The 23,124-nt window shown below is 40.1% G+C and overlaps 1 protein-coding gene across 2 annotated transcripts in view; it reads right to left on the reverse strand.

Moving 5' to 3' along the window:
- Positions 1 to 10,713: 10,713 nt before the first annotated feature.
- The window catches only part of LOC139715381 (uncharacterized), a 359,010-nt gene continuing 346,599 nt past the window's right edge, over positions 10,714 to 23,124 (reverse strand). For both annotated transcript variants that reach the window (XM_071626956.1, XM_071626954.1), the window contains one exon: positions 10,714 to 11,288. In XM_071626956.1, the coding sequence (XP_071483057.1) occupies positions 11,076 to 11,288 (213 nt within the window). In that variant the 3' untranslated portion in view covers positions 10,714 to 11,075. The remainder of the gene's footprint in view (positions 11,289 to 23,124) is intronic.

Raw genomic sequence — 23,124 nt, forward strand, 5'->3', positions numbered from 1 at the left:
TGAATGAGTATGAGCATTGTGGGTACGCGCGTCAACTTGCGATCGCGAAACGAGCACGGGTACGTTACCGGTACAGTACAGAGATGTAGTACTGAAAACGAGGCGTGATCTCGAGAGAGAGAGAGAAAAAACAAAACAAAAACAAAAACAAAGATTAAAAGCACGCACAAAAGAAAAAAAGAAGAAGAAAAAATAAAATAAAACAGAAAACCCTTGCCAGCCCAGTTCAGGGCTTCTGATCCTCAAGCTGACAATCAGGAGTTTGTGTGTTCAGTTCGGTTCAGACACAGACAAAAAAAAAAAAAAAAATTGGGACAGCCCCGGTCGCCGGCCGTCGTGTTACTAGTATACGTTGACGCATATTTTAAATACATGATTGTGACAGGCTCACAAGAAGCTGCGGCCCTGAACATTCATTCATGTGATTTGTGTTTTTTTTTCCCCAACTGAAAGTAGCAAATCAAATTGATAGAAACCTCATTATATTGATTGCTATTTTCGGTTATAAATACATACATACCATATATTATTATTTCAAGTGTGTGTATGTGTGTGTGTGTGTGTGTGTGTGTATGTGTGTGTGTGCGGGCGGGGGGGGGGGGGAGGTCGTGGTTTGTTCAGACAAGGGCCTACACTACTGATTCCCGCTGCCCCCCCCCCCCCCCCTTGATGGGAATCATCTCTGGGTAGTACCCCGAAAGGCATGGATGTATAACTTTTTTTTTTTAAATCTCTATCTCTCTTTCGATTCTTCCCCTTTTTTTTTTTACCGGGGGGGGGGGGGGGGACAGCGTGCACCCCACCCCCTCCCCCTTCCTCGAGGCCCTGATAATTATGCATGTATGTATATACGTAGTGCCTGTGTAATGCTAATGCTCATGAATGCTGATCCGATACTTCCCATTGAGATGAGGTTATTAGAATTATATCTAATGTATGTGAACATCATTATAAACAAGCATAAAATCACTACTCTGGAATATGCACCTTAATAGTTTAAATTTTAACCAGAATATAGGCACAATGTACAAGGTCACATAATCTGATATTCCCAGACCAAAATGTGTTTCAGCAAACCACTCCGTATACCGGCCCTAAAACTATGGCCCCAATAAATTTGTCAAATAATTGTCATATACGAACTGCGAACACTAAAATAATTTCTGAAAGTACAAAGACTATCTTACTCTGTTGTTACATAATAAAATTCAATGATTCCACGTGCTAAAGTATGCTTAACTATAGAGTATAATATGCCTATGATTTTCCCTGTCAGTACACATACCTGCACGGTGTTTCTTCTTATTATTCTTTTCGACCTCTTTTTTTTTTTTTTTTTTTTTTTTTTTTTTTTTTTTTTTGCTGAGCGGCGTTAGTTAGTTTGTTTGTCTGCTTGTTTGTTTGGTCGCCTTGGTTGTCTATGTCGTTGATGTCTATGTAGTTTAATGCCTTGTTATTCGTGCCCGATGCAACTGAGCTATGCTTTTTGGTGGCACTCCACCTTCAATGTTTATAGGCCTATAATACAAAATATTTACATTCCGATAATTTGGCATTGAAGGAAATAAATGAACTGCCCTGAAATGAGTATGTGTACATTGTGTGTGTGTGTGTGTGTGTGTGTGTGTGTGTGTGTGTGTGTGTGTGTGTGAGTGTGTGTGTGTGTGTGTGTGTGTGTGCGTGTGTGTGCGTGTGTCAAAAGTTGGAGAGGGGGAAGGTGGAGAAAACAGGGTCATAAAATTTAGGCGTGTATATAGCGTATAATATGAGCATTATACACACAAACACACAAAATTCCATATACAGTATGCCCCCCCCCCCAAAAAAAAAATCTACAATCAGATTTTCGCATTGATAACACCCAATATGATTAAACTGTCTAAATGCTACTTCAGAGTCTTAAAAGATAACATCTTAGCTCTATTTTGCAGAAAACCCCCATTCAATTTGGTTAAGCGGTCACAGAGAAATGTGAATTGTTGTAAAGCATGTCATGAGTCTGATTCTTCCAAGTTTAGCAATTCGATGCTCTTGTGTGTGAATACAATAGACAGAACTTGGAGGGAAGAGATTTCTGACATCCTCTACAAAACTCAGAAAACCCCATTTGATTTGCTTCAGCGGTTTGACCACTGAAGCAAATCGAATGGGGTTTTCTGTAGATATGTGGGCAATGAGTTATAGTTTCATACCCTGAATTTGTATTTAGATTGATTCACTATTTTTAAATATCATTGCGGAGGGTCCCGTTGTATTTTTTTTTTTTTTTTTGGGGGGGGGGGGGGGGGGGGACATACGGTACATGGAAGTTCGTTGATCCGAAAATGAAATCGGGTCCTTTAATCCGATTTTTTTTATTTTATTTTTATTTTATTTTATTGTTATTATTATTGTTATTATCATTATTTTATTTATTTATTTATTTATTTTATTTATTTATTTATTTATTTATTTTTATTTTTTTCTATTTTTATTAATTTATTTATTTATTTATTTTTTATTTTTTTTTTGGGGGGGGGGCCTTTTTCCGAAGATTTGTTATTCCGAACACTATAAAAACATCCGGGTCAGAACTGACCCGGAAAGGGTCCGTTGGGGTTAAACCCCATTCCGGGTCAAATGACTTGGAATTTGGTCATGAAGACCCGAAATGGGGTCATATCTGACCCCATTCCTTGTAATTTCTGACCCTGAACGGAGTGTGACCCCAACGAACTCTTTCCGGCGGTCAGTTCTGACCCGGATGTTTTTTAGAGTGAAGGTTTGGTAATCCGAAAATGGAATAAAGTTCGTTATTCTGAAGGTTCGTTAATCCGAAAAACGAAAAAAAGTTGCTTACTAATGAACCATCGGAATTATGAACCTTATTACGTTTTCCGTATAAAGATCCTTCGGAAAAGAAACCCTTTTTCTTTCTATATTTGGATTAACGATCCTTTAGAATAAGAAGAAAAGTGACAAAAGTTGGAGAAGGGGGGAGGGGGAGAAAACAGGGTCATAAAATTCAGGCGTATAGCGTACACACACAAACACACAAATTCCCTATACCTAGAAGTTCGTTAATCCGAAAATGAAATTGAGTCCTTTTTAATCCAAACATTTTTGTGGCCTCATTCCGAAGGTTCATTATTCCGACCGTTCGGTAATCCAACAATGAAATAGAGTTCGTTATTCCGGAGGAAGAATCCAAACATGAAAGAAGGCTTATATTCCGATTGATCGTTTATCCGAAAATTGAATAAGGTTCGATATTCTAAGGGTTCATTAACTCGAAATTCGAAATATGAACTTTATTTCGTTTTCCGAATAAAGATCCTTCTGAAAGCAACCCCCTTTTTCCCCCCTATCACATTTTTTAATTTACGATACTTTGGAATATTTTTTTCATTATCGGATTAAAGAACCTTCGGAGTAACGCGCCCTTTTTCATTGTTATATAGTTTAACCCATTGCACCTACGGAATAACGAACCTTATTTCGATTTCGGACTAACGAACCTTCGGAATCACAATTCTTTTTTCGGATTATCAAACCCTCTTGATAATAACCCTTGTCTCATTTTCGGATTAGCAAACCATCGGAATTACAAACCGTATCACCGCCAGAAGACAGGGCTCTCCAAAGATAAAAATTAATGTATGGGGGACGTCTCACATATAAGGCATGCATGCTTTTCAGGGACTATACAGGGGGTATTTTCCCCATCTGAGTGTAAGGGAAGTCCCAGCTTCTTCTTTACCTCCTGCTCCTCCTCTTCCTTCTTCGAGCTGAAGACATCATCCTATTCCATAGGCCACCGATCTTTGGTGTGTGTGTGTGTGTGTGTGTGTGTGTGTGTGTGTGTGTGTGTGCGATTTGCGTATACAGGGTATCTTGTGTTTATGTCACCGAGATAAACATCTAAATAGTATAGACTATTTAATTCTATGTTAGGGCTTATATGTCGCTCATGATACGGATCATCATCCTCCGACCGGAAACCAGTTCCAACTATTGATTTCGACTTTCTATCTGGAGATCCATGAAAGATCGGTGAAACAGAAGGAATCATCGTGTGGACTGCATAAATCTTGCCGTAAGTGGCTCTCGACCTCATTTTTTCCTAGCCCCATGGCAATCTCGAGCTTTGCTTCTGTTGTACTAGGCCTACGCAGTATTTTGATAGACATAAGAGTGTAAGGCGTATTATATACTCATACATGTTTATTGCAGTATACAACAATAATTTAAATAAGATGCAATTGAAGTTTGAAATGACAAGATATCACACAGAGATTCTCTTAAGAGTCTGAGTGATGGTGAAGTTCAAATTAATTATTCTTTATTCTATATATAAATTCGACTAATTTTGTTGTTTTTTCATATATGTATGGCTAAATATAATACAAATATTTGAAATAATGTGTTAATAGATTATTTACATACAGGCAATAGAACGATATTAGAGAAATTGCAAAGATAATTTAAAATATTTAAATCTTTCTAGCATAAAGAAAAGGGCACTTGACTTATCTCCTGCAAATTTCAGAAAATCTTTTTTGATAGAGCAAGTTGATGCAATTATTATGTACTTTTCGTTTAAATACTAAATTTAATGGAATCATTTTTGTATCGTTATACTCTCTTTACAGCACAAAATGCTGCGGCCATCCTATTCCTCGATGACAGCACATTGATTCAATCAAACCTTGAAAAAAATCATTAAATTTTATTTGGTTGTCCAAGTTTCCTCACATCACTTGAATGACACGTCCATGCATTCCCTGAGTTATCATCATGTAGACACATGGTAACAGTCCGGTTCGTTATTCTAAAGGTTCTTTAATCCAAAAAACAACAATTAGGGGGTTCTTTTTTCCAAAAGTTAGTTAATCCGAAAATTAAAAATAAAAAAAGGTTCGTTATTCCGACAGTTTGTTAGTTTGCATTTTTTTTTTTCACTTAACGAATATCATTTTCGGACTATCGAACGTTTAGAATACAAAGCCTTATTCAATATTTGGAATAACAAGCCTTCACTCTAAAAAAAAAAAAAAAAAAAAAAAAAAAAAAAAAAAATCAGAGTCAGAACTGATCCGGAACTGGGTCCGTTTGGGGGTCACACACCGTTCCAGGTCAAAAATGACTTGGAATTTGGTCATGAAGACCCCGAATGGGGTCACCCTGACCCATACTGACTCTGAATGGGTCATATCTGACCCAATTCCTTGTCATTTCCGACCCAGAACGGTGTGTGACCCCAACGGGACCCAGTTCCTGGTCAGTTCTGACCCGGATATTTTAAGAGTGTTCATTTTCTGACAAACAAACATTCGGAATAACGAACTTTACTACATTTTTCTGATTAACGAACCTGCGGAATAATGCCACAAACAGTTTCATCAGTGAACCGTATCCATTGTTGGATTAACGAACATAATATAGGCAGGTATTAAAAAACTTCGGAATAACGAACACCGCAGCCGTATATCATGACAATTGTTTTGGATAAGTTCCCTCATAGGTGTAGCGGGTGTCTATATGTTTTCAGGATGGGGGGGGGGGGGGGATTTGGAAGATATAATGTGCGAGGGAGCAAAGCGACCAAGCGGGGAGGGTGTTGTAGAGGAGGTGTCCTCCTCCCTGACGACGCGAGGGAGTTTTTTGCATTATCAGAATTAAAATTCAGTGATCTGATGCAAACTTTTGGTGGAATATTAGGACATTTTTTTCTTCTTCTTCAATTTAAAAAGTGTACAGTACTAAGTCATTGGAGGTGGACGGGGTGGAATGAGAAGGGGGTATCCTCCTCGTACATGAGGGAGATTTGCATTTTTTTAAAGAATTAAATGATCTGGTGCACATTTTTTTTTGCGAAATGTTTGGTAATTTTCAATTTAAAAATTAAGAAAAAGAGAATCCTATATTCTCTTCACGGTTAGTGTGAATGACTACATCGTTGCATCTATCAGCTCTTGGATGTTCTTTGACTGTGTGCGCCTTCATTGCATACAAAACCTATCATGCTTGGAGGTGGACGGGGGGTGCAGATGGAGGTATATATATATCCCCCCTCTCACCTCATGAAGGAGCTTTTGCATTTTTAGAAGAACAGGATCTGTGATGGTGCTTGCACTCATTCGATGGAATACATCTCTCTGGAAAACACTTTATAAGTTTTGATAGCTGAATAGAATGTTTGCTTACAATTGATTGTCATTTATGTTTTAGCAGCTATATCTACTTGTGCTATTTTTAAAAAATTTTTTTTTTTGGGGGGAGGGAAGGCAAATTATGTTTGCCTCTCCCCCACCCCCAAACCCCCTCAACTTGAGTTGTCTAGTAGCAGTGTGCATGCTTCGTTATATGTAGGCCCCTATTAATTCGAATCATAGAATAATTTCCTATTTCAGGTATAATGAGAAATAAACACCCAAGCTATTGACAAATTAATAAAGACATTGCTAATATGTATATCCCCAGCTATCCACTTCAGGGGCCGCGGAACCGGATGGGGGGTAGGGGACTTGCTGGATGCAGCCCTTCTTCACACCTTTGGCTCTTAAAAAAACAAATTCCGAACAAAAGGGAAAAGGAAAACCTATTGGATTTCCCGAGAGGTCCGACCCGAGACAGTTCCTATCAAGGGGGGGGGGGGGGGGGGGGGGCATTCCTCAATGACAAATTGACCACTCGTATAAACAAAGAAACATCTAATGCATTTTTGAACATTACCAAAGTCCACTGTAACTACACAGAACGACGAGTAGCTTGTATGAGGTAAGAATGAACAACTTCACCAGTTACCAATCTTATACAGCTTTCCCTTCCTGTGTGTTTTGAATATACAGTCAAACCTGTCTTAGTGCCCACCTCTCTATAGCGGCCACTGAAAAATCCCCCGGACGAAATTGCCTTTTTGTGGACTCTTATATTATATATATAGCGGCCACCTGCCTAGCGCGGCCAGCGGCCACTCATTTTGTATTCCGTTGGCGCTCCTACTAATTGACGCAGACTAATGCAAACTAACGCAAACTGATGCAAACTAATTGCAAACTGACGCAAACTAATGCAAACTCAATGTAAACTCAATGCAAACTGAATGCAAACTACTAATTAATGCAAACTAACGCAAATTACTAATTAATGCAAGTTAATACAAACCGCTAGCGGTGAAAATTAGGTAGAAGCAGTGTAATCATTCAAATATTAAACCGCATCTGTAGTTTTGCAAGATTCATTCCTGGTACAGCTGTATCTTACAAACTCCAAGATATCCGGTAAAGCTGGTTTCACTGTACAGCAAGTTCAAACTGGGATGCACAATATACGTTTGTTTATCAGCAGAGTATGATTGGGTTTAGATTATGCCATTGACGCAAACCTGAAATAGGGTAAAACCATCAATTGTTGTCAATTTCTCACCATTCTGGCAAGCATTTTGGCGGGTATCTTGAATATCTCCAAACTCTCAACGCTGCAAGGGTGGCATCGTCCAGATTCGCATTCAGCACAGTGATCGAAATAGGGTAGAATCGTCAATAGAATTATTCTCAATTGCGAAACATTAAAATTGAAATGCGTGGAAATTTCCGTTTTTGGCGGCCATTTTGAAAACGAAATAGGATAGAACCAACTGTTGTTCTCAATTTTGAACCATTGAGAATGAAATACGTGATAATTTCCGCGGCCGCGGTTTTGGCGGCCATTTGGCGGCCATCTTGAATATCTCAAAATCCTCAAGGATGCAGGAGTTGCATCATCCAGATTCCGATTCAGCACCCTCCCAACAGGGTATAACCATCAATTGTTTTCAGTTTCTCACCATTTAGAAGGAAATACATGGGAATTTCAGGTTTTGGCGGCCATTTTGGCGGCCATCTTGAATATCTCAAAATCCTCAAGGATGCAATTAAGACCTGCATCATCCAGATTTGGATTCAGCACCCTCGAAATAGGGTAAAAATCATCACTTGTTTTTAATTTCTCACTATTTAGAAGGAAATACATAGGAATTTCCGGTTTGGGCGGCCATTTTGGCGGGCCATCTTGAATATCTCAAAATCCTCAAGGATGCAAGAGTTGCATCATCCAGATTTGGATTCAGCACCCTCGAAATAGGGTAAAACCATCAATTGTTTTCAATTTCTCACCATTTAGAAGGAAATACATGGGAATTTCCAGTTTGGGCGACCATTTTGGCGGCCATCTTGAATATCTCAAAACCCTCAAGGATGCAAGAGTTGCATCATCCAGATTCAGGTTTCAGCACCCTCGAAATAGGGTAAAACCATCAATTGTTTTCAATTTCTCACCATTTAGAAGGAAATACATGGAAATTTCCAGTTTGGGCGGCCATTTTGGAGGCCATCTTGAATATCTCAGAACTCTCAAGGATGCAAGAGTTGCATCATCCAGATTCGGATTCAGCACCCTCGAAATAGGGTAAAACCATCAAAAAACATTGGGTGGATGGTAAAACAAGGTTAGGCCCAAAAAGTGGCTTCGGCACCCAGACTATTATTGTGTGTTGAGTGTTCACTTTCCTTGAACTAGGTTTAATCAGATGAATGGCTACATTTTCTGAGGGCATGTATAACAAACTTGGGGATTTGAGGACTTTTACTTGACTTATGACCCTTTCATAATTTCATGCATTTAGTAATTTTCACGGTATAAAGAAACTAGAAATGTCGCTATGGCGACTGATGCCTCCGCCATAATGCATGATTCTCCCAAAAGGCGTATAGTACAATGTCTTCACAATGTGTGATCCATGACAGTTTCACATAACTGGCAAAATATTGATATGACAGGTTTGTCAGAAATGACTTGAATGTTCACTTTCCTTGAACTGGGTTTGCTATAATTGTCGAAGAGTGCAGGTACACATATTTGGGGAATTGAGAATTTTTACTTGACGGACCCTTTTATAAGTTTATGCATTGAGTAATTTCCAAGGTATGAAGAAAGAGTGTAATTATAGTACAAAATAGATTTTTTTTTTTTTTGGGGGGGGACATTGAAACCTGGCCTTTGACCCTTAACCTTTGACCTTTGACATTCTGGCAGGAAATTTCCTGGAGAATCTCCATTAGGTAATGCATATATGTATATATTAAGTTTGAAAACTAATAATACAAGCATTTCATATACTAGTGTATGAGGGAAATAGTAAAATATTGAGGAGTTGACCTTGACCTTTGACCCCATGACTACTGACCTATAACCCCTAAATTCCCTAGATAATCTCTGCCAGTGAGTACATGCGTATGTACCAAGTTCCATGAAGATACTGGTACATTGAACCATTTGTGAGAAAAGTGATATTACAACATTTTCACCTAACCTTTGACCTTTTGACCTTTGACCTTATGACATGAACTCTCTCTGGAGAATCTTTACGCAGTAGTGCACGTCTACACCAAGTTTCAAGAAAATACCTTAGGGCATTGCATAGATATTGGGGAAATAGCAACATTTTTAGCATTTGACCTTGACCTTCTGACCTTTGACCTCTTGCCAATGTCACTAAAATCTACTCAACTAATTGTCCCATCATACATCATCCTTGGACCAAGTTTGGTGAAAGTTGCTTCATCCAGTTTTGAGTTATCACGTAAAAAGATAAATGTCAGGATTTGACCTTGATCTTTGACCTTTGATCTCAGTCCGATTTCACTAAAAAACTAATCAAGTAATTGTCCCATCATACATCATCCTCCGACAAAGTTTGGTGAAATTTGCTGGATCCAGTCTTGAGTTATTGCGTAAACGGATACAATTTCATAATTTGACCTTGACCTTTGACCTTTGGCGGATTTCACCCAAAATCTAATCAACTAATTGCCCCATCATACTTTATACTTGGACCAAGTTTGGAAGAATTCAAGTCAATATTACTCAAGTTATCACGTAAACGAAAGCGGACGGACGTATGGACGTACGTATGGACGGACATACGGACGTACGTACAGACGGACGGACGGACGGACAACCCGAAAACATAATGCCTCCGGCACCACTTCGTGGCGGAGGCATAAAAATGGAATTTCTGCATTGAATAGTAAACTGTTAGCATTTTGACCTAGCATATGACCTTTGACCTTTGACCCTATGATCCTAAAATCCCCAAGAGAATCACTGTCAAGCAGAACATTAGTTTCATGATGATGCCTTGAGCCACTTCCGAGATATGGAGGAAAAAGTGAAAGTTAGCACTTTCACTTGACCTTTGATCATTGAACTTTTTGGCTAAAAACTTCCTAGAGAATCTCTATTGGGTACAGTAATACATGTATACACCAAGTTTCAAGAAAAATCCTGCTGGGATTGCATAAATATGATGAAAAAGTAAAATTTAAAGAGTTGACATTGACCTTTGACCCCCTGATCTTTGACCTCATGACCCCCAAATTCCCTAGATAATCACTGCCAGTCAGTACATGCATATGTACTATGTTCCATGAAGATACCTTGAAACATATTTGAGATATGGAAAAAAGTGAAATTTTAACATTTTCACTTGACCTTTGAACTTTCACCTCTTGACCCAAAACTCTCACTTAAGAATTTTTATTGGGTGATACATGTACACACAAAGTTTCAAGAAAATGCCTTCAGGCATTGCATAGACATGGGGGAAATGGTGAAATTTTGATCACTTGACCTTGACCTTTGACCTTGGGCACCTGCATCCAAAAGTTGATAGGCACAACTTCACCCCCTCATACATATACCTGCCAAAATTCATTAGGATACCTCAAACAGTTTTTTAGTTATGCTGTCCACAAAATTAATTACGAATGGACGGAAGGACGGACAACCCAAAAACATAATGCCTGCAGCGACACTTTGTGGCGGAGGCATAAGAATATAATTATACAATACGAAATTGTACAAGACATAAATTACATGAAACTTCACTGGAATGTATAACAGTTTGTCTCGGTATAAACAAAAAGGTTTGTATACAGTAGAGTTGAGCTATGGTCATAATGTGAGAACTTAAAACTATAATCTATCAAGTGTAAAAATAAACAGTCATGGTGAAAACACATTTAAATAAAAGTCTCAGTGTAACCTCAGAAATTTTAAGTTGATGTTGATTTGTGCTTGGCAAGGATGTGGGCCAACATTCTCACTAAAACCCAACCAGAGTAAATATTGTCCTGATGTTGGGCCTGACTAACCTCATGTTCACTGGCCTTCTCCTCGAGAGAACGGATCCGCTCCAAGGCCTTCTTGTGTGCTAAGTTCACCTTGGTCAGCTCCTCATTCAGAAAGTCATTCTCTTCCTCAAGCTCCTAGACATAGTACAGCAAGAGATATGTCATGTAGGTGTATCCATTTCCCCCCTTTTTGAGGGGGTGTTCAGATTGAAAACATACAAAATCGATTACAATTTGAAGGCTATTGACAAGAAATGTAATGAAAATATATACTGAATTTTCACAACCTTTGCTAGTCTTAACCTTGACATTCATTACAGGAAGAATGCTACTACATATCACAAATCCTGGAACCACTTTATCAAAACATGTATCACAGATTTTAATAATCATTTAACCCATTACATACTGAATTCTGAAATCCCCATTTCATTAAAAAAATGTTGTGACCATGGCAACACAATATTTGACATTATGCCACATTGTCATAAATGCCAAATTTCAAGTCAAATGCTCAAAAGCTGAGGGAGTTAGCTGAATTCATATTATTGCATAATTTTCATTCAAAATATGCTGTTACCATGGCAACACATTTTTCAACAATGACAAAGATAAATTTTGCACATCTAGGTAATACAATGGTCACATGTGTCAAATTTGAAGCCAAATGCTCAAAAACCGAAAGAGTTAGCTGAACCAGAATTTTTGTATGATTTTCATTCAAAATATTGTTACCATTGTAACACATTGTTCAACAATGACAAAAGATGAAGTTTGCACATCTTTTTACTATAACAGTCACATGTGCCAAATTTCAAGCCAAATTCTCAAAGACTGACGGAGTTAACTGAATCCACTGTATTTTAGTCTGCTTTCATTCAAAATATGCTGTTATCATGGCAATGCATCGTTCAACAATGATGAAAGATTAAGCTTGCGCATCTCTGTACCACAGTCATAGTGCCAAAATTCAAGCTAAATGCTAGAAGACTGAGGGAGTAAGCTGAATCCACAACATTTTTGTATGCTTTTTCGTAAAAAAATGCTGTTACCATGGCAATGCATTGTTTAACAATGACAAAATATTAAGTTTGCACAGCTACGTACTATAACGGTCACATCTACCAAATTTCAAGCCGAGTGCTCAAAGACTGATTGAAATAACTGAATCCACAGTATTTTTGTACAATTTTCATTTAGGATATGCTGTTACCATGGCAACACATCATTCAACAATGACGAAAGATTAAGTTTGCACATCTACGTAACAGAGCCGTCACATGTGCCAAATTTCAAGCCATACGCTCAAAGACTGAAGGAGTTTACTAAGCCATACGCTCAAAGACTGAAGGAGTTTACTAAATCTGCAATATTTTTGTATTCTTTTTTGGAAGAAAATGCTGTTACCATGGCAACGCATTGTTCAACAATAACGAAAGATTAAGTTTGCACATCTATGTACCATAGTGGTCATATGTGCCAAAATTCAAGTCAAATACTCAAACACTCAGGGAGTTAGGTCAATCCACATATTTTTGTATCATTGGCAAAAAACCCCCCTGCTGTTGCCATGCCAACAGATTAATTCACAAACAAAAAAGGTGTCTTGCATAACTACATATTAATTGATCATATTTCCTAAATTTCAACTGAATTGCTACAAACTGAGAGAGTATTTTGATTCATAACATTCTGTAAGATTTCTTACAAATTTGCTGTTGTCATGTCAACGCATCATGCAATACTAACAAAAAAGGTGTCTTGCACATCTTCCTCTGATAGTGGTCACAAATGCCAAATTTTTAGTTAATTGCTCTAAAAGTGTGAGAGTAGCTGGATCCACAAGTTTTTATGAAAATATGCCATTGCCATGGCAATACATTATGCGATACTAACAAAAAAGGTGTGTCGCACATCTACCTTTGACAGCAGACACACATGCAAAATTTGGGGTCAATTGCTCAAAAAATGAGAGAGCAGTTTGATCCTTAAGATTTAGCAATGGATCGACCTCCCGACCGCCCGACCGAGTGCCTGACCGACCGACTGACCGACTGCCTGACCGACCAGCCACCCGACCTCAGAGTGATTCCTATATACCCACATACGCACTATGTGTGGGCGGGGGTATAAAAACCTGAAAGAATGAAAGTTACAATTCACATGAACATAAAACGATTGGAGAAAATAGAATAATTCAGAAACTTGGGATTTGGTGTTTGGTGCTCATAGAACTAAAATGTATTGCATGAAACCTGTCTTGCTGCTATTGAGCTTGTGCTCATAGTTTTTATTGCTATTAGTGGGGCAGATATGTGAAAAACATGCTCACATCCGGCGGAAAGAATGAAATTTTGCATATAGGGGTATTTTGGGGCGCTGATTTAAAAAATTGGCGGATCCAAGAGACTTGACCACTGGGTCGGCCGCCAACATTTAAAGATCCCTATCTTCAGTTCTGAATAACATAGGCCATTGAAACTTGATACATAAAAGCATGGTGATATGATGACTTTATGTCTGATAAGCTGCACGGCAGCCAATTTGAATTTTCCTACATAGTTGCCATGTTGGAGTGTGGAAAATTTCTATCTCGAGTTTGTAAATTAGGCTACCTGATTCAGCGTGCGTTTGTAACTGATTGAGTGCGCGCTGTTGTATTCACATTGTGACGTCAGCCAAAGGTGCATCATGCTTTATTTTTGCTGCACTTTTTGGCATGCCCGTGAATGTTAGTCATGATGTTTGTCTTGGCAGCCATATCGGAATTCAAAACAGAGGGCATTGCGTTTGTCAGACACATCACATTGTTCCATTTTTTAACTCAGCATATAAAAATACCTGTTTGCAGGTAATTTCCACGTCACTCATCACTTAGAACCATGGCAGCCACATTGGAATTCAAAATGGTGGCTGACCCCGTGGTCAGATCTCTTGGATCTGGCAATTTTTTAAATCAGCGCCCCAAAATACCCCTATACGCAAAATTTCATAGTTTCCGCCGAATGTGAGCATCTTGACCAATTTTTGCAACACATCTGCCCCACCGTGCACCTCAAAACGAACAGAAAGTCGCACACACTGATTTTGCGTGGGGACTGAAAATGAGTGAAATGGGTCAACCTAGCCGAACTTGACTTTTTCATATTTTCTGAAAGAGCGGGTCTTCTTTTACATTATGCTAAAATTTGGTATCATAAAACGGGCAGGAAAATGTGTTTTTTTAGCAGTTTATCTCGAACATTTTTGGTAGAATAGTGTGATTAGGTGTGTTTTTAGAATCCCTTTTTCATTTCTGAAAAACCTTGTCAACACTCTTCACTTTCAACTCTAATAACTTTTGAAATGATAGTGCTACTGCTTTGAAAGTTGGCATTAATTATGGACAGAATGTGTTAATGAGGCATGCTTAATTTCAGTTTAATCTGATGATCCCTTCATTGTTGTAACTCGGGTGGTTTACTTCCTGTTTTTTGTCCCATTCATCACACAGCCAGCACGGTTTGGTAAAGATTAAGCACTTGAATAGACTACTTCAGAGCCTCTTTTCTCAGTTCCCACTTTTCCTGAGTTTGTGCTTTCTTTCCAATATTTAGATAGGTTAAGAGAGTCCATTTGATTTGAGTTATACATCGGTCATGGAGTTCTCAAGAAGAAGATGAAAATGTAAAAAGTTTACGCACGATGGACAACGCACGCCGGACAAGGGGCGATCGCAATAACAAAAGGCCTTGGAGAGGCGCATCAGAGTGGTAGAGTTAGAGACGGACGAGCCGTCGTCAAAACCAGCATGTATGGCCGCTATGGCCGATCTGTATCCCCTGATCGTGGCTAGCGCTAGACCCCTATCAAAAAGATGAATGAGGAAGTCCGCGACTTTTTCCAAGGGGGCGGAGCGGGGCTGAATTTCGCGCTCCTGGCACCAATTGAAGAAACCTGCAAGACGGGAGTTGTAGGTTTGGGCGGTAGACTGCCTATGTGATGCTGCTACCAGGGAGGCAGCGCGCTCAGAGAGACCGGCTGCCGTCCCTGATAAGGGCCATGCAGTCAGGCGCAGATGTTGGAGGCGGGGATGGGGGGCTCCCGAGATGGGCTGGGTGAGGAGGTCTGGCTGGAGCCGGAGCGGGATCGGGTGTCCCACTACCAGGCTCCTCAGCTCTGGGTACCAAACCCTCTTCGGCCACATCGGTGCGATGAGCACCAGTGTAGCCTGATCCTCCCGGATCTTCTGGAGGATGCGAGGTAGGAGAGGGATCGGGGGAAAGGACTGCCTGAGCCCGGCACCACCTCCAGAGCCGAGCAGCTAGGGCGTTCAGCTGTAATGAACATGTGCCCCCTGTCTGTTGATGTATGCGGCAACCGTGGTGTTGTCCATACGGTTGAGTACGGTGTTGCCCCGCACACGCCGCTGGAAAGAGCGGAGTGCAAGAAGTACCGCTCTCATTTCCAGCAGGTTGATATGTTGACAAGCAACATGGGGGGGGGGGGGGAGCACATGCCGTAGGCAGTCTGCCCATGGCAGTGAGCCCCCCAGCCCTGCAGGAAGGTGTCCGTCGTCACAGTGACAGACGGGAAGCCGTGCGGATGGGCTTGCCCTGTGAGAGGGAGGCAGGTGCACTCCACAATCGAAGCAGGGCACGGGCGTGTGGGGAGACGGGGATGGGCTTGGACAGGGGGTTGCAGTGCGGGGTTAATGCCGCAGTAAGTGGAACTGCAGGGGACGCATTCACAACCTGCAGTTGGGTAGAATATCCAATAGAATAACCACCCTGTAAGGGAAAGTGAGTCAAGGCAACAATGCAACTTTAAAGCATACGTGTATGAACATATTCATGCATATATATATATATATATACAACTGTACTCGGGGTCCCTAAGCCCTGGTGTACATGAAAATAAGTTGCGTTCCCGAAGAGTTACAACATTGTTTAAGTATTTATTTATTAGAGGTACACAAGAATGTCATGAAGAAAAAGTAAAATTGTTTACTCCCCATAGGTGTGATCTTAAATAGGCATGAGGCGGGGCGGGGCTTGGTAAGGGGGAAACCCCCCCGGACACGGGTGATTTAAAATCAGGAGGCCCGGTTACGGGAGAAATAATTCAAGAAGCCTGATAAGTGAGAAAAAGGCTCCGAGAGGTGAATAACAATTTTTTCTAAGTCCTGTCGGGTAAAAACAAACAGGGCCCTGTTTTATCAAAAGATAAATTTAATGTTAAGTCAAAATAATCTATGATTAACCTCTCAAATCAACTCTAAGTCCACTTAATCTATGATTAACTTCCAAATCCACTTGAAGTCCGTCTTATCAAGACATCCAGAGTTGACATCAACTCCAACTTCCTAAAAAATCAACACATAAGTTTTCTCAACCGCTCCAAATCTATGATTAACCTAACAGGTGATAAATATCAACTTTAAGTAGAAACAGTCTAGGTAGACTCAATTGTAAGACAATTTACAGAAGAAAGATGACTGTCACACTTTCCTAGTCTAGCTGGGGTCTTGTCACAAATGTTTGTCTGTTAAATGCTAACCTTTCTCTAACATTTTGTTGCATTTCTTTCATGTAATTATGGTCTTTTCCTTGCATGAAATTCACGATCGGCACGCTTGCTTACGCGACTGCTGCACGCAAACACCATCGACAGCAGTCGCAATCCCAGCCTGCGCGCCCGGCGCCTTGGCCCGCCGCCCGCCCGCCAATCAAGCTATCGCCAGCAAGCAAGTAACCGAGTACGGTACTGTAACTGGAACTGCGTCTGTGTTTAATGCATATCTTGCCAAAGAACCCATATGCGAGGAAACCAGTGATTTCTGACGTGCGTAGGCCTACGTAGAGCTAGTTAATAGATACTAATTAAGAGTTCAGTAGGCATATACAGAAAATAAAGAGTTTAATTCTATATAGCACTGAGTACGACAGTAACTTGAGATCCAGCTTAATGTTAGGCTTAACTGTTTATAGATAACGTTCAGCGAGTTGTTGGTACTTACCGTAACACGTAGTGGCGTACTGCTGATTAGAGCATCTAAGTCGATCTAGAATTTCGACATGCTGATGATGAAGACTCGTGATCTATTCTTTACAAAGCCGATCTGCGCCGTAGAGGTAAAAACAAGCTACTGTAGTCACCACACTCTCACAAGTTTCCATAATCCTACACGTAAATACACAGGACTTGAAACAATGCATTGGTAGGCCTACACGACCTTCACCTTGGACAGTCAGTTACTGTACGTTTTTAGATCCATTGCAATGAATAGGTGAGTGTTTTAATAATCCTACGTATGTGCGGAATCTTTACGGTACGCGCGTACGCAGATTTTCGTTGAGCTCGGGATGTGCTAGATCTATCGACCTACTTTTTTCCATACAACGCAAAACGGCGTATTTTGCGGTTTTGTTGCAAACTTAATACTTCTAATTCAGCGGCTGTATAGCGCTGATAATACTGCGTCGCACTAGCAGACTACGAATCCGTGGCCATGGCAAACAATCATGTTTTTGTCGTTTGTTTTGCTTAATGTATTGTTTTGTTTTTAAGCAGACAGTACCGAAAACCAGCCTCGTCTCGTGTTTTTAGTTTTGACTAAATCAATAATTAAGTCATGGTGATGAGCTATAACTATAATCGACTATTAAGTCTCTTCGTAAAACGGAAACTTGCAGTTGATTTAAAGTTATAGCAGACTTCAAGTTGGATAAAGTTAGCGTTGATTTCACAATCAACGCTAACTTTATCTTGATAAAACAGGGCCCAGGAGTATGGTGAAATATGCCCACACGGTGCACCATACAGACGCGGCGAGCCATACGGCTTGAGTGGAAAAGTACAGAGGCCTGTCCTGCTGTCCCGAAGTACGGTATTGACACATGTACAAACAGCAAACGGCGGAATATTTTAAAAATTTTCGTAATAGTTAAAAGCTGCTGGGAGGACTGAGAGTGTGACTAAAACTCGTATCCTAAGGTGTCCTGCCCGGTGGAGAAACCAGGGCGGAGGCCATGGTTTCTCTGTCCAAAAGAAATTTACCACCGTTTATTTTATACTGAGGGCAGGTAAATTACTAGTCTGCTAAATAACCATAGGTTATTTTGAGCTACCGAGTAAATAAAGGGTGGGTCTGACCTTCGTGCTGCCGAGTCTGTGTTGAATCAGTCGGGTGTGGTCAGGTAACATGAGGTAGCATTGTCAGATTTATTGCGGAGCGCAAGCAGATGTCCAAACTCTGCGGGTCGCGAGCTGTAAAAGAGGATGATTCAATGGCGGTCTCGCACACGCCGAGTGTGTGTGCGGCAGGCACACGGAAGGGTGCGTGTGGTAAGTGACTGTTTTTGTTTTTGTTTCTCTGTGCTTATATGCTCTCAGGTTTCTTGGCGTAGCCGGAAGAATAACATACTTTTGAGACAGGCAGCCAGTTGTATTGAATGTAGATAATCTAGCTGCTGTCTCTTGAGGAGTGTGTTGAGCAGCACCTTCAAGACTCACGAAATACTGGTGTTATATGCAAACTAACAAGAGTTATTCCCAAAGAAATATTGTTTATCCTATATTCTACTTTAATTCTTCCATATCTTAATTACGGTATATTAGCGTGGGGTAATTCTTCAAAATCGCAAAATGAAAAGCTATTTTTGATCCCGAAGAGAGTTATAAGAACAATTTGTAATGTACATTTTCGTACTCACACTAATGCTCTCTTTAATCAACATAAAATTCTGAAAGTGGAAGATATCTATGTTATGCAGTTAGGGTCTCTAATGTATGATCTTAATGTGGGTGAACTCCCACTGGCACTAGCACTTTAATTCTTCCATATCTTAATTACGGTATATTAGCGTGGGGTAATTCTTCAAGATCGCAAAATGAAAAGCTATTTTTGATCCCGAAGAGAGTTTAGAATAATTTGTAATGTACATTTTCGTACTCACACTAATGCTCTCTTTCATCAACATAAAATTCTGAAAGTGGAAGGTATCTATTTTATGCAGTTAGGGTCTCTAATGTATGATCTTAATGCGGGTGAACTCCCACTGGCACTAGCACAGCGTTTTAAGAAAAATAGTGATATTCATAGATATAACACAAGGCAGGCTTCAGGATTGCATTTACCCCGTGCAAGGACACAATTTACTCTTAAAACGCTAGTACATACTGGACCCAGGTTTTGGAATTCGCTTGATGCAAGCATTAAACATACTTCAAGTAAATCAGCCTTCAAGCGTAGGCTTAAGTCTCATCTTTTAAATACTTATTGTGTTGATTCGTGATGTCGTTAAAACAATGTTAACAATGTTAATGTCAATAACTGAAAGTAAGTCCTGTATGTTACATTACAGATGCATATACTTTTATGTCCCTTTAAAAATGAAAGAAAGTATCAATGTATAATATTATTGAAACCCAGTTAGTTGTCTTCTTGTCATGTCTTGTTTTGTTTTGTTATGTTATGTTTTGTTTTGTTCTTTGTTTTTTTGTTTTTTGTTTTGTTTTTGTTGGGTGTGTGTGTTTGTATATGTATTTTATCGTCTCACATAACCCTTTCTTTATCTTTCCTTTCCACCCGCTCCCTTCATTCCTACCCTTGTTTTATGTAAATAATCTCCCTTCACCCCATTGCACATAGCCTCCCTTGTCTATTCCCTGTTTTCGTTTGAGATTGTGTAATTTTTGTTATTTTTTTTCTTCTACTATGTATACATATATATATATATATATATATATATATACATGTATTTTTTTCTTTCTTTTATTCCGAGGGACCTTGTCTTACAAGCTATGCTTCACTAAGGTCTCCTCGTTTGCCTTTCTCAAAATATTGTTACCCTTTCTTATCATTTCACATACACATGTAATTATATATTTATGTTTTTGCAAAAAATTTTAGTGTTAGTTGTTGTTGTTCCTACATACTCCTGAAAGAAAGTGTCAATGTTATTGCTATGTTATTGTTATATTGCTTATTGTTGGAAGAAAGACAAATGAATGAATAAATTTGAACTTGAACTTGAACTTGAACTTGAACAATGGTCGGGCAGATTCCAGGAGAGATTAAGGAGGCAACAAGAGACCCGGGGGTCTAGCGCTCACCTGAGTATCGCAAGTTCACCTTCCATGCATTCTTGCAGACTCTTACCTGAGAACATTGGAAACTTGTGGTGAGGGGTAGCTTTGAGAGATGGGGGCATGGTGCCCATTTGCATATTCCATCACATTGGTAAAAATATCTGCCAAGTACACTGCACTTTATAGAATGTTGGATTATGCAGTTTGGAAAAAAAAAGGACTTAAAGCCCTATCACTTTTGATTCTAGAGAAAAATATCATTAAATATTCATTAATTTAGGAGGTTCGGAACCCAAGGAAAGCATGGTGCACATTCAAACACTTTGAGATCCTTCCCCCTCCCAAGTTGGGGGGGGGGGGGGGGGGGGACAGTCCTGGATCTGCAATGAACAAACTTAAAACTATAGTCATAGTCATTCTAGAGAATTGTAAATATTCCTTAATGTTTGGGGAGAGGAGATTAGGCCCCCTCGAGTCCCCCACGGGGAGCATGGTGCCCTGTTGAACAAATTGAGACCCCCTGGAATGCTACCTGTCAAGTTTGGTGAACATTCATCAAGGGGTTTGCAATGATTATGAACATGCACAATTTACATAACCATTTGGACCCATCCCATCCCACTTCCTTGGGTCCTAAGGGGGGGGGGGGGGGTTCTGCGTGGGTTCTGCCATGAACAAACTTGAAACAACAGTCATCAATATACTGACTCATTGTATGAACTTCGCTCAATCACTTCTGTTTAGGACCCCTCCCCTGGGTCCCAAGGGGGGCACCCCTGATTCTGCCATTAACAAACTTGAAACTACAGTCATCAAAGAATGTACTATCTTATAGTAATAACTTTGCTCTATCACTTCTGGTTCCAGAGAAGATTTTTAAAGATTCCATTTTTTTTTTTTTTTTTTTTGGGGGGGGGGGAGGTTTGGGCCCCTCTGGACACCAGGTGGGGCATGGTGCCCACTTGAACAAATTGAGACCCTATCCCCCTAGGGATGCTACCTGCCAAGACGGACGACGCACGACGGATGCCAGACGAAGGGCGATCGTAATAGCTCACTTGAGCCTTTGGCTCAGGTGAGCTAATAAGCAATACTGACTAATTTTGCACTCCCTGCCTGGCGATCCCCATCTTGAAATGGAGACCTGGGCCCCGTTCAATCATTCAAGAGTTATATAATCATTGATCATGAAATAAATGATAACTCTGATCCACTTATATTCAATTTTAACTTTCAATCAACTCTAATTTTCCATTAAATTACAAAGAGTCTTCAAATTGATTGGAATTTAAAATTGATCACCACGACATATAACTGATTTGATTAAAACTAAAATTAATAATGACTGGTGGCCACGCCTAGTTTCCGGCGCGGTCTGCTTAAAAAACAATATAATACATACAAAACAAACGTAACCACATGGAGTGCTAACAGATGAATACAGCGCAGCCTGTACATGTGTTGTGTGTGTGGTACTGACAAACGTTATGTAGAACAACCTCCCACAAATCTGCCTGATTAGGATAGAATACATGATGATATCTGCAGTGTGACTTGAGGTGAAAGTCGTGCATGCAATGTTACAAGTCTTATGTGTAAGGATTTCGGAAACCTTTGCAAGTATTGACAAACACTGACAAACTACGTAAATTTCATGTGATGTTTTCCTCGCATGTTCATAGCACTGCACACACAGTGCTCGCTTGCTGGTCCTTGCTGGCTTGAAGGGCTGGCTGGCAGATTTGTTTCCACCAGGGTGCCAGCTGCACAAGGTGGGTGATCACTGTAAGTCCTACTGCAGTGCTGTTCATGTACAGCAGTCGTGTCAGTGATGTATGTCGATCGTGAATTAGGTATAAAGAACCGACCGTATTAGGGGATAGAAATGGAACTAAATGTATGAGGAAATTAGCAGTTAGACTCCAGCTAAACTAGATGAAAAATTTTGCACTTTAATTTACAGTAATCCTCTGTAAATTGCCTTACAATTGAGTTTACTCTGATGGTCTCTTCTTATAGTTGATTTTGGATGAATGATAGAGTTATAGTTGATTTGTAGAAGTTACAGTTGATTTTGTAAATGTATAGTTGATTTGGGAGGAAGTTTAAATTGATTTCTATTTTGGGTCTCTTGATCAAACGGACTTATAGTTGATTTGGGAGAGTTATCATTGATTTTCTGGAAATCAAATTGATTTTAATCTTTTGAAAATCGAGGGCGCTGTTCAGCAGCTGCAGACGTGTTTTCAACATGCTCCACTTTCTTCGCACTTTTTTGCATTAAAATTCCATGTGTGGATTCGTTTTTCAACTTGAATTGTGTATCAATGATGTATTTGGTGTTCATGGACCAATGTGAGTGATTTTGTGAATCATCTCGTGTCTTCGTTTACCGGAATTCTGTGTGAGTATTACCATGATTCGTCATCATACTCTGCATACATGTCCGTGCACCGCACTCGGGCTTTGCTACAGCTCGCTGTCCAAGCTCAGACTGTTTGTCCTACTGACCCTTGCTGCCTTTGTAATGTCGACAATTGGCATGACCATGATCAGAGCCTCGGACAAATCTTTGTTCCCGCATTCCAACTCTACAATACCCGTTACTCTGGGAAGGGCTCCGTTCAATGAGACGTTTCGCTATTCAAGTTCGGAACTTTTGGAGTTACGTAACAAGGTCTCTGCCAGCAACGCCCGGATACCCCAAGATGTATTCAACAGCATACGCAGTCTTGGTATATCTCGTCAAAGAGGGCGTCGAGCAGGTAGAAAAACGCGGCGCCGGATTTCAGTTGTCCAGCATGAACGCCCGCAAGGACCATCACTAACTAAAAGAACAAGGACTTTACGCTACATTGACGTCGAGTCCTCATACAGACCGAATGTCACACGGAGTGCC

This window comes from Diadema antillarum, unplaced genomic scaffold (assembly GCF_040938485.1).
Source record: "Diadema antillarum isolate AM-2024a unplaced genomic scaffold, OU_Dant_1.0 scf00000047, whole genome shotgun sequence".
Taxonomy (NCBI): Eukaryota; Metazoa; Echinodermata; class Echinoidea; order Diadematoida; family Diadematidae; genus Diadema; species Diadema antillarum.